Source organism: Talpa europaea (genome assembly GCF_964194135.1).
Source record: "Talpa europaea genome assembly, chromosome: 15".
Taxonomy (NCBI): Eukaryota; Metazoa; Chordata; class Mammalia; order Eulipotyphla; family Talpidae; genus Talpa; species Talpa europaea.
The window spans coordinates 11,500,198-11,513,029 of record NC_140083.1 but is presented as its reverse complement, the minus strand read 5'-3'; the positions used below and the strand labels follow the sequence as shown (position 1 = coordinate 11,513,029).

The window sequence follows — 12,832 nt, the reverse complement described above, 5'->3', positions numbered from 1 at the left end:
CATTTGCTCAATTTTCTTCTTACCTGTCATTAATTCATACTCACATTTTCCAACAAAAAATGATAAAACACTTCTCAAAATAGTTAGACATATAGGTTAGTTTCCTTTTGTCTTTTTTCTCTCTGTTGGAACCATCCCTCTGTCCTACGTTCTGGTCTGTGCTGGTTCTTCTCTAGGCCTGCCATAAGCTGTCATCACAGGACTTCCACTTGCTGATACCTGGAATTTCTTCTCTTTTCCTATGCTAGAGGAAACATGCTGGATCATGTTTCTTGATCTCATTTCTTCCTCTTGTCCATGGTTTCCGCTCGTTGTGTTCTGACACTCTCTCCGGGAGTTTCCTGAGAAATGGTTTATGAAAGGTAAACTTTTTTTAGCTCACCTTTTTCTGAAAGGCATTTATCTGAAAATGCCAGTTGTCTATTCACATTTGACTAGTAGTTTGGCTGGGTTATAGGATTCTGTATTGGAATCATTTTCCCTCAGAAATTTGAAGGCATGTTCCTTCTGTCTTTTAGCATTCAGTGTTGTTAATGCCTCTTGGAGTCCTGATCCATATATGTATAACCTAAGTTTTTTTCTTTTTATCCCCAGTATTCTGAAATTCAATAGTGATGTGCCTTAGAATATATGTCTTAATTCATTATGCTCTGCACTTGCTGGACCCCATCATTCTGGAGACTTATAGCTTTCGTTACTGATTATTTCTTCTTCTACTTTCTATTCATTTTGCCTTTTTTTTTTTTTTTGGTCTTCCTGAACTAATCCTCTGATTTTATTAGATATTTCCTATTTTGTATCTTTTTGTCTGTTCTGCTTTCTGAAAGAATTCTTCTTTTGTATAAATTTTTGTCCAATTTCTAAATGTACTCAACCACATGTTTCATTTCTAATTATTTTTATGTTTAAGTTCTAATTATTTCTTTAATTATTCCTTATTTTCTTTGTAGCAGCTTATTCTTACCTTATAATTATCTTTCCTTTTCAAGAATCATGCTTTTAACTTGGAGTTTTATTCTGCTCTCTGCAATATGTCTTTTCCTCAAGCTCCTTTAAAATAACTTTGTTTTGGCCTTGGACCTTATTGTTAAAGGCTGTCAGCACTTGTCTGGCGATACTTGGATGTCCTTTCATGGCCATTCTGTCATGTCTTTATGTCCTATAAAGTGAGGCATTAAAAAGGAACGTGGAGGGCCTCCCCGGTGGCGCAGCGGTTGAACGCTGGGTTGCGAAGCTGCCTGCAGCTTCTGCAGCACCGGTTCGATCCCCAGCTGCTCCCCGGCTCCCGGAGGAGGGTCCCACATGGCGCGCAGACCTCTCCTGCCGCCCGCTGCTCCCCTCAGCAGTGTGCTTCGGTCCTTCTGCCTGCTCTGCTCCCCGCTCTGGCTCTGGTGAATTCTCTGACCCTCCCACGCTTCTGACTATACCCAGTGCTTGTATGAATAAATAAAATAAAATAAATCTTTAAAAAAAAAAAAAAAAAAAAAAAAAAAGGAACGTGGAGAATGTTGTAGTCTGTTCGGGCTGCTGCTGTAACCATGCCATAGAATGGATTCTGGCGCAGCGGTTGAGCGCTGGGTTGCGAAGCTGCCCGCGGCCTCTGCGGCGCCGGTTTGATCCCCGGCTGCTCCCCGGCCATCGGAGGAGGGTCCCACATGGCGCGCAGACCTCTCCTGCCGCCCGCTGCTCCCCTCAGCAGTGTACTTCGGTCCTTCTGCCTGCTCTGCTCCCCGCTCTGGCTCTGGTGAATTCTCTCACCCTCCCGCGCTTCTGACTGTACCCAGTGCATGTATAAACAAAACAAACAAACAAAATAAATAAAAAAACATGCCTCTATAAAAAAAAAAAAAAGATTTAAAAAAAAAAAAAAGAAATAGTGGAAACTTATTCCTCACATTTTGGAGGCTGCGAGTCTGAGATCAGTGTGCCTACATGGTCAGGTTCTGATTGAGGCCCTTCTTCAAGGTTGCAGACTGGCGGCTTCTTATGGTAGAAGGGGCAAGGGAGCTTTCTTGGGGCACTTTTACGGAAGCATTAATTATCTCCCCAAGGCCCTACCTTCCAATCCCATCACCTTGGAGATTAGGTTTCAACATAAGGATGTGTGGAAGACACAAGCATTCAGACTAAGGCAGAGGTCTTTACAGAGGGGTTGGACTTGTTGACTAGAAGACCTTAACCAGGGTGATGCGAAGGGACCTAGAATTATCAGTATCTGCAGGGCTTTTCTCTTAGACTGGTGGGTTTTCCAAGAATTCGCCAACCTCCCGCATAAGGGCTGTAAGCTTGACTGTCAGTATTCTGGGAGCCTAGTGAGGGAATGCCGGGGTTGGGGGCCGGTGTCGGGGGCTGGTATCTGTTCAGTATGCAGACTTCAGCTTAATCTCCAGTTTTAGTATGGGTCCTCTCTTCTGCACCCCCTGAGGGGCACTGACCCATAGTCCAGAGCCTCATATTTCAACCTTCCTGCTTATTTTCTATCTTTAGTCAAAACAGGGGAGAGAGAGGTGATCATTAGGTTGGGTTTTTTTGAGGAATCTCCCCAAAATGTGTGTTTAATCTATGTTCAACCAAAATCTCAGGGCTCATTTATTCTCATTTTATACAATTTAGTTAGATTGCCTTATTTTTAAGCCAAGAGCACATTAGGGACACCATAAATGGAGACTTTGGAATTAAATAAACCTCAATTCAAATTCTAGCTCTGCTATTTACTGGCTCCCTGACTGTGGATATAGTGCTTAAGATCTCTGAATTTCATTTTCTTCATCAATGAGCGATAGAGGTAATAATATCCAATTTCGGGATTCCTGTGAAGATTTAATGAGGAACAGACTTCATGTATCACAGTGGCTGTTGGTGCTCCCTAGTGGCTGTGGCCAGCGTCATCTATTGACAGGGCATGTGATGTGCAGGTGCCCCTGCAGGCATGAGAAAGTTATACATGACAGGGTCACAGTTGATGTACAGGAAGAGAAAGAAAAGTAACAGAAAACAGGTACCTACAAGGGGTAGCAATGTTGGGTTATTTGAATAAAGCCAGAGATCACTTTATAGTTCTGTCTACCTGTAGATAGAGCTTTATAATAACTGATGTTCACATTGATGGCATGAATTATCAAAATGTTTAAATGTGCTCATTATAGTATATTTAAGTAGACAAGAAAAAATGTAATTTTTCCTATTTAAAATGTTGTATTAAATCTTGATATTTGTATGAAAAACTTCATCATACAGAATAATTCATTTGCTTTAAGGTTCCATACAACTGAGATTTTACTTTGAGGAGTCATCAGTTCTATAATCTGACCTCATTAAGAAAATCTATGAGAATGTTGAACTTGTTAGCTTTCATATTCTCTCCTATACCACCTATATAATTATTTACTTGTAATATATACTAACTACTGCTTAAAAAATGTAAACTTTTCCCCCTGAAAATATACCTTCATTTTCTACTCATAATTGACCTTTTGAGAGTGGAGATTAAATGAAAAGAGATTGTTTTCTTAAACTATTGCAAAACTTAAATAATGAATCTATACAAGTTAAAAATATAATTTGAAGATATTTTATATTTTGACAAACTTTCAATAGATTTAAGTTGTAAATTTTTTATGTGTATTTCTATATAATTGATTGTTGATTGTTGTAATAAGCTTATTTTATTTCTTGTAGATCAGTGATACAATGAACAGCGCAAAAACTGAACAATCATCTGTGAAAGGAACTTCAACAAAAAATAAACCGGATCTGAAAATATCAACTGATTCTAATGCCATTTTACATTCTTCTTTGGCAACTAATGCTTCTAATCATAATAGTTGTGTGGCGGATATGCTAAGGAAAAATGAAGGTATAAAGATGGCATTCTGAATAAAACAAAAAATTTCTATAGTGATGTTAGGGAATTTTAGAATCTTTGAAAAAGTAAATGTGAAATGACTGACTCATTTTCCAGATTACAGTTTACCTTACCTAACATACCGACTCCCACTGGGGTGATGTTGGAATGCCAAGGAGGCCGTCTGAATGGTATTGCCTGAAGAGTAATGATTAGTTACTCACTATGGAATTTAAATAAGGCAGATTCTCATAGGACTTTTGAGGCTGGTCAAGTGTGTTTGGTGTCATTATCCCATTATTTTCTTTCCTTTGCACTATGACTTTGAAATTATTTATTTCAACAGGAATTTTATCTGTTTACCTCTTTTTCACTACTATTTCCCCTGGTAAATAGTAGTCACTTAGTAAATATTTGTTTAGCTAGTAACTGGATTATCCTCAGAAAGGAAATTCATTTATGAGAACTATTCATTAGTCTGTTCTGGAGACAGTTTATAATGTGATGATTCTTATATTTAAAATAAGTTAACAATATTTATTCCCTTTATTTCCATTTTACTTTATAGTTAATGGAAGATAAAAATATTCAAGGAAAATAATCTCCTATATTTTACTCATTACTTGTGGAAGCGGAGGCTTCTTTTGTTTTCTTTTTTTTTTAAAGATTTGTTTTTATTTTTACACAAGAATTGGGGTACAGGCCAGAGATGCGGGGGGTGAGAGGATTCACCAGAAAAAGAGTAGGGAACAGAACAGGCAGAAGGATGGACTGAAGTACACTGCTGAGGGGAGCAGTGGGCGAGACAGGAGAGGTCTGTCCCGCCCTGTGGGTTTCTCCCTGGTGGACCAGGAATGGAACTCCTGCTGCAGTGGCTGCAGATTGTTTCATAGGTTGCGTCTTAACCCCTGTGCCACCAGGGAGGCCCGGGTTCTTTTGTTTTATTGACTTTTTTTTTTTATGGAAGGTAATCATTTGGTCATGACTATAAAAGCTTGGTCCTGGACTCTAATTAAGAGTTATTTCTCGGGCCTCCCCGGTGGCGCAGCGGTTGAGCGCTGGGTTGCGAAACTGCGCGCGGCCTCTGCGGCGCCGGTTCGATCCCCGGCTGCTCCCCGGCCGCCGGAGGAGGGTCCCACATGGCGTGCAGACCTCTCCTGCCGCCCGCTGCTCCCCTCAGCAGTGTACTTCGGTCCTTCTGCCTGCTCTGCTCCCCGCTCTGGCTCTGGTGAATTCTCTCACCCTCCCGCGCTTCTGACTGTACCCAGTGCATGTATAAACCAAACAAACAAACAAACCAGCAAACAAATAAATAAAGCATGCCTCTATAAAAAAAAAAAAAAAAAGAGTTATTTCTCATATGATTTTCTTTGTCTATCATATAAAAAAGTTCAGATTCTTGAAAGGAAATATGAGCTTTGAGATTTCAGAATCATAATGCACTTAAATCTTATGTTATAAGGCAGTTCAGTTAAAATTAATACTATGCACGTGGAAAGACCAGAGTGGTTGTGCAGTGACAGTGTCTGGCACATCATAGACTTGCCAATTATGAATGAATCTTACGTTAACAATTGGATGTTGGACTTTTTCTCTGTAGGTTGGAGTAACTGGTATGTTTCAAAAATAGAATGACATGAATTAGATTATTTTTGGAAAGAACACTCTAGCCTCACCATCAGGAAGAACTGTTGTGGGGCATGATTGGGAGACGTGTTAAAGGGTTCTTTTAGGACTTGGGGAGATGCATAGAGACTGAGGCAGTGAGCATGGTAGAGTGGATAGAAAGTAGCATATATGAGGCTAGAAATTGGTAGGGTATGAGAACTTAAAATGAGTTAAACATGACTCTCAGTTCTGGGGGTTGCATATGTAGAGGGATAATGATGGTACTCTTCATCAACCTAGGATATACAGGAGCAAGAACAGATTTGGAGAAAAAATAGGCTTGACTTTGATCTTAAACTGTTTTTTGAGGTAAGAAAGGAGGAACATATGAGTAAAGATTTCTAGTGGGTGGTTGGATGCTCAGATCTGGAGTCTAGGGGTCAGTGTAGGGCTGAACATGAATAGTTAAGGATATCTAAAATGTAAGCTCCAAGAGCAGGAGCTTGTCTGACTTGTTCATTGCTAGAGTCCCAGGCCCTGGTGTAGTGCCTGGACATATGTATTTGAGAGATATATGTTTCATGATGGTAATTGAAGCACAGGGGAAATAAAAGAAGAAAAAAGAGACCTATGGAACACTTGCATTTGAAGAATCATTTACTGGAAGAAGGAAGTCAGCTAAAGAGATTTAAAAATGGTTCCTAAAGGGTTAGGGAGAGAACCAGAAAGATCATTTTGTTTTGTTTTGTTTTTTTCTCTATAGTGGGCATCACAGTTTGACTATGTATTTTTGTGTGTGTACATGTTCCTCTCTGCCATATAACTAAATGTGTGAAACAGGAACCATCCCTTTGTTTTTCCATTATAAAAGCAAACACACTGTCTGGAAGAGAGTATATCTCCAGTGTTATAGAGTTATAGAAGAAACAGCTTCAAAAAGGAATATGTGGTCAGCAGTGTTTACATTGCAGAAAGATCAAGTAAATGAAAATTGAAAACTATCCCATAGAAATCACTGATATTTGCCAGAACCATTTCATTAGAGTAATGTGCTAGAAACCAAATTTGGGGGAGGTCAAGGAAGTAGAGAATGCTCTGAAGGGAATCAACAGGGGACTTAGTAGCTGGAGAAGACCTTTGGGGTTGAGAAGGGTGTGTGTATTTGCGTGAAAGACTTGATAATGTTCATGGAATGAGGGCCAAAAATTACTGAAGAATCTGAAAACTCTGAAGAGAGTAGTAATTGATGAAAGAGGGTCCCAATTTATAGGGGGAGGAACGGGAACAAGCGCATGGGAGGATAAATTTCCCTAGGAGAGATTTCAGTTCATCCTCTGAATGGAAGAGAAGTCAGAGAGAATGGGCACAGCCATAAATATGTTTCCAGTTCAGGGCAGGAGAAGGCAGAAAATAAGGGGCATTCATGCCTGATCACCTCTTTAACCTCTGTTTTTTCCCTAAAGTGACCATTTTATGCATGATTTAGTAGATTTTGAGAACAATGTTTCAATGTTTAGAATGGAAAAAGGAGCTGAGAAGTTAGACTTGTTATGGATATAATGTACTTTATTTTCCTAAACATTTTATGCCAGGTGGTTAATTCATATAAATAACATTTGTGGTATCTATGTTTATGATTTTAAAACTGGAAATACCTATCATTACATGATGAGAGCTATTAGATACGATAATGATCTGCAGGTATTATGTTAATAATTGATTTTTTCCCCTTCAATTTTAGGTCCTCACACTTCAGCAAATATAGGTGTTCTTAGTAGTTGCCTGGACTTAAGAACAGTAATCCCTGAAACTTCTGTATCCAGTACTGTTTCCAGTGCACAAACTATGGTAACCCAGCAGACCATTAAAACTGAGTCATCCAGTACAAATGGGGCAGTTGTTAAAGATGAAACTTCACTAACAACATTCAGTACCAAATCTGAAGGTTTGAAATGTGTTTCACATACTGTATTTTGAACCATTTATGTATATAAGTTCATCCAACTTACTTGTTTTAGATGGTAATTGCATTTCATTTTGGTTTGAATCATATATGAACAGATAAAGTATTTCAATTCAGTCATTAGCAATTTATTTTCCCAAAAAAAATTAGTTCTAGACTATGGATCAACAGTTCTCCCAGCTTGATCGATAATCTGATTTTGTAAATTCTTGTTCTTTCCTTTGTATGAGGAATTATGTTTCATCTTTGGTAGACTTTCTCCGATGTTCTCACTAGTCATCAAAACTTTGAAAAATGAACTTTGTGAATTAGTTTGAGTTAGCAGTTACCATATTTCTAATTACTGTGATCTCCATCTAGCTATTTTTGTATAAATTATATTTTAATGTGTCTTTTTAATAAGTGCTTATGTAAGTCTTATCTGATGAATTGTTTAATTTTCAGTTGATGAAACATGTGCACTGCCTGCAACTAAGATCAGCCGTGTAGAAGCACACACTACTGCAATGCCTTTTTCTGTAAGTATATAAAGTAATGCAGAGATGATGTGTGCTTACAAATGGCTAAGTGTTTTAAATGCTGAGCACTTCTGACATAAATTCTGGAAAAGATTCTTAGCTATCATCTAGTAATAACTTGACATAGATTTAGAAATGGAGGGTTGAATAGGAAAACTTTCACAGTGTAATATTATGTGAAAAAGCTAGATTAAAAATGATGTATGTACTGTCATCCCTTTGTATTAAAACATCCCTTTATATTAAATCTTGTGATAGGCACTCACCCTCCTCTGCCTCCCCCCACCTCCCCAGTCCAAGCACAGCCCAGCACTATGTGCAGGGGTGACTCTTTCCAAGTTGTGGGGCCTCAAATATTTATTTTCTTCTTTGTAATTTTTGTCTTCTTTTTGCTTTCAATATTTTTCTATAATGAAATGTGTTACTTTCATAATCATAAGTGTGTATTAATGGCTTAAAGAATAAAAGGATGTGCCATGGAACATAAAGTTTGAATGGTTCTATTACTAGCTACTTAATAGGAGCACAACAGAATATTGCAATACTGGGTTAGATGTCCGTGTAGGGGAGCACCATAATCTCTGACATTGGGCTGTTATATGGAAAAGCAGAATTGCCCTGCATGGCACCAAACTTAAAATGCTAGGAATGTACCTCACAAATATAGCAAGATCGTCTTAATTAGAGAAATAAAGGATAATACATGTATGTGCATACTTTTAAATTTATTTTTAAGTTATCAGTGTTTTCAACTTCACTGCTATTAAGAGTTTTTATTTGACCTAATATTTTCCCTTCAGAATCTTTAAGGATTATCTATAGCTTTAGTTTTCTTTCAGTCATGGTTTTAATTATTTACCTTCATTAGCTTAAACCTTTCTAGACTGTTAAGTTCCAGTATTCTTAGACCCTTCTCAGAGAAGAATTAATAAAATGAACTGTTTGTTTTTCTTAAATCTCTTTTTCATTGGCCAGAATGGTATTTGTTATTTCAGTTGGAGCCAGTTGTTTTATAAAAGTTGTTGAAGAGAGTTTTTATAACCTTAAAAATGAAAACAAGCTTAAAGCTATTCCTTTAAATAGCTCTTCTTGTTAGTTCACTTTGTCATGTGTGATAGCCTAAATAACAAGTACTGTGAATTATAAGCATGTACCTCTGCTGTTATATATTTAAGACAGAAATAAATAACTGAAGTGCACATTTGTTTTGAGCTTCTGGAAACAGTGTCTCATTTATAAAGAAGATGGCTTAAAAAGGTTAGTTCCAGGGATAAGTATAATTCACTTATCACTAAAAGTAGCTTAAGGTAGAGGAAGTTTATTTGTTTTAAAGCAAGGTAAACAATGTAAAACTGTTTAATTTGCACCTCTTTAGTGTATACTAAACTACATGCAAATTGCATTTTAGTTTTGAACATTTTTTCTCCTTTTAGGTTTGGAGAATCACAGGTATTTTCAAGTACAAAGATCACTGAATTTCTGCTAGTTGTTTTTGAATCTAGAAATCAGCCAGCTTGGAATGGATTTATCTTATTTGCTCCTTTGGAGCAAGTTGTAATTTCACACTAAAGGGATTACATTTTCTGAGAGTCTCTGAAATGACAATATTCTATAAAACAGCTGGCATTTTAACATACCACTGATTGGAAAGCATGCTAACTCCAACTAGGTTGATACTTCAGAGTTACTGACTTGGAGAATGCCTGTCACTCCCTATGTTTGAATTGGCATCCCTGTTTCACTGTCAGTCGACCTAATCTGTTAAGAGTTTATTTACTTATGAGTTATTAATGTTGTGGTGTTTACCCATATACCTACTTGTAGATCACTGCATGGATTTATTAAATCTTGAAGTTTCTTGTATGCTTAATAAGAGTGTTCATAAATTTTTCTTTCTCTAAAATTAGAAAGAGACTCCTTCAAATCCAGCGGCCGCAGTGAAAGCAGGAGAGCGACAGTGGTGTGATGTAGGAATTTTTAAAAACAATACAGCTTTGGTGAGCCAGTTTTATTTGCTGCCAAAAGGGAAGCAAAGCATCTCAAAGGTAGCTATTAATATATTTTCTATACTGTGAGGTAGAAGCCTCAAGAATGAGATATTTTTCTTACAGGTCTGATTCAGGTCACTTGAATGAATAAAATTGGGATATGTTCACAATCTGTAATTGAAAGTTTTATATGCCTAGTTATATTTTGCCTAGTCACAAGCAGGTCGTTGAAAAATACTGGATTGGATTCTGAGTCATAAATAATGCAGTCTGGCTAGTACAGTGAAGGATTTTTTGAAATATCTCTAATATTTGTTACCTGGGTATGTTTAGAGAATAGAACAGTTTTTTCTTAGAGAATTTTTTAAATTTCTGATTTCACATTTTAAAAAGCATTTATAAAAATACCCTGGTTGCTACTGAATACAATCTAATTTTCTTTTTATTTTGAAATTTCTTAAAACCTCATACATAAATGAGACATTAACTCTCTAAGAATTATGACATAGATAATAGCCCGAAGCATATGAACGAGTTTTTCTTTTTTATGGGATGGGGAATTTCAGAGATAGGATTGCCAAAGATACTCAGTTTGAATCTCCCAAAGGTCTGTACAAATGGAGAATATAATACTTGCCATTATATTTTAGTTTCTCTAATATTGCTTGTTGTCCCTCTTTTTCATACTGAAATTTTTCAATTCTTGAAAGAATGTTAATCTTGGTAAATTATTTGTTAGTATTAAGTCTAATGAAATTTCTGGCTATAGTTTGAGTTCATATATGAGAAAGTATTGATATTCTGAGGGCCTAGTAGCTACCTGTTTTTCCCCAAAACAAAAAAGAACATACAGTTTAAAGCCAGTAAACTTAGATTTGAATCATTAGTTCTAGCACACTCAGCAGTGAGACATTGGATAAGTCACGTGGTTAGCCTTTCTGAGGCTCAGTTTCCTCATCAAAAAAATGGGATGATTTAGCTCCCCTAAAAGTTGGGATGATACATTGATACACAGCAATGGAGTGAGGACTAGGGAGAATATGTACAAATTATTTGAAAGTTGTGACTGTTATATTCTTACCACTTGCTCAGCATCTAGTAAAAATTTTTAAAATGGTCCTTACTACATGCTGATCACTTATTTTCTGTCAAATTTGCTTGCTTATGTCCAAAGGGTGTTGTTTCTGGTTAGAAACAACAGTAAGTCTGCAATTTCTAGTTCAATTTAGGTTTACTTGGAGATGGGGTAGTTGCTACTTTGTTCATCGTGGTTGCCGATTTTTTTTTTTTTACCTTTGTACAAGGCTTCCTGTGCAAAATGGCCACACATTTCCTTTTCATAATCAGTGATTCAAAATTGGAAAGGGCACTTTTCCTCTGGATAAAAATCACCAATTTATGGGTTTAATTGCTTTTGTACTGGAGGGTTTATTCCATGTGTGAAAGAAGAAAATGTGAACAAAAACCTTAAGACATCATTCTTTAAAAGTTTTGTTATTTAATGAAAAAGTAATTCATTCCACTTTTTTATGACTCTTGCATATGCTACATTTTAGATAGGAAATGCAGACGTACCTGACGACAGTTTACTCAAGAAACAAGATCTTGTTCCAGGCACGGGCTATCGATTCAGGGTTGCTGCCATCAATGGTTGTGGAATAGGCCCTTTCAGCAAAATCAGTGAATTTAAAACTTGCATTCCTGGTTTTCCTGGAGCTCCTTCTGCAGTCAGAATTTCAAAGGTGAGCTGTCAAACCAACAGCTGGAGTGATTTAAATTATTGAACTTAGTATATGAAGTAAAACTGCTTAGAGCATCTTGTTAGTGTCGGATGGAATGAGAAAAACCTAAAAAGGATGGATTGAAAGTTTTTAAAGTACTTTTTTGCTAATCATTCATGGTATTTTTAAGGACCAAATTTCAAGTAGAATTAAAGCATTCAAATTAAAGTTGTTAGGGAAATCTAGTATATTCCTTAAAATTAACTTTGTGTTGTCACACACCCAAAAAGTTTGTGCCAGAGAATTTTAATAGAACACATGAAATTGGGTTACATTTTGTCCTAACTTCTAGTCCCTCTTAGAGAAGCAAAGCTTTACTTTCATGTAAACAAAATTCATTTCTTGGGATTTTGCAGGCAGAAATTTAAGCATATTTATGTTTTTGAAAACTGGTTATGAATTAAATATTGTTGATCCAGTTAAGATACATTTTTAAAAATTAACAATAAAAATTAGACTATCCAAAGCAATTATTTTAGTGAAAAGCAGCATTTGTATCCCAATGATAGCCTCAATATAAGTGATATAAGAAACTTGAAAACTTACATCATTTTTTTCCCCCTCTCTTCAAGAATGTTGAGGGTATCCATCTTTCCTGGGAACCTCCAACTTCACCTTCTGGAAATATTTTGGAATATTCAGCTTACTTGGCTATTCGCACAGCACAAATACAGGATAATCCAAGTCAGCTTGTGTTTATGAGGATTTATTGTGGTCTTAAGACATCGTGTATAGTAACTGCGGGGCAACTTGCAAATGCACATATTGATTATACATCCAGACCTGCCATTGTATTCAGGATATCAGCAAAGAATGAAAAGGGATATGGACCAGCTACACAAGTTCGATGGCTTCAAGGTAACAATAAGAAAGCACCTTTAAATTGAAAATTTTTTACTGAAGCATAAATAATGATGATTATTTATTAGTAACTCGTTATAAAGTTTGTCATTTGAAAGAGTATTCTCTGTATTTCTAGCACTTATGAATTTGAGTTTGTAAGTTGTTCTTAAAATGTATTTGCGAAATTCTAGATCCAAATAAAAATAGAAAAGAAGCAAAGACTCTCTGAAAATTAGTACATGGACTCTTCCTTATAGTTATAGCTCTTTTATAAAGGAAAATAGTAA

The 12,832-nt window shown here is 36.6% G+C and overlaps 1 protein-coding gene across 1 annotated transcript in view; it reads left to right on the top strand.

The window, feature by feature from the left end:
* HCFC2 (host cell factor C2) overlaps positions 1–12,589 on the top strand; it is a gene marked incomplete at both ends in the record, with an annotated part of 29,289 nt that extends 16,700 nt beyond the window's left edge. Inside the window, 6 exons of the mRNA XM_084256455.1 lie at positions 3,679–3,856; positions 7,194–7,397; positions 7,860–7,933; positions 9,841–9,978; positions 11,478–11,663; positions 12,275–12,589. Coding sequence (XP_084112581.1) covers positions 3,679–3,856; positions 7,194–7,397; positions 7,860–7,933; positions 9,841–9,978; positions 11,478–11,663; positions 12,275–12,589 — 1,095 coding nt within the window. The remainder of the gene's footprint in view (positions 1–3,678; positions 3,857–7,193; positions 7,398–7,859; positions 7,934–9,840; positions 9,979–11,477; positions 11,664–12,274) is intronic.
* Positions 12,590–12,832: the final 243 nt, after the last annotated feature.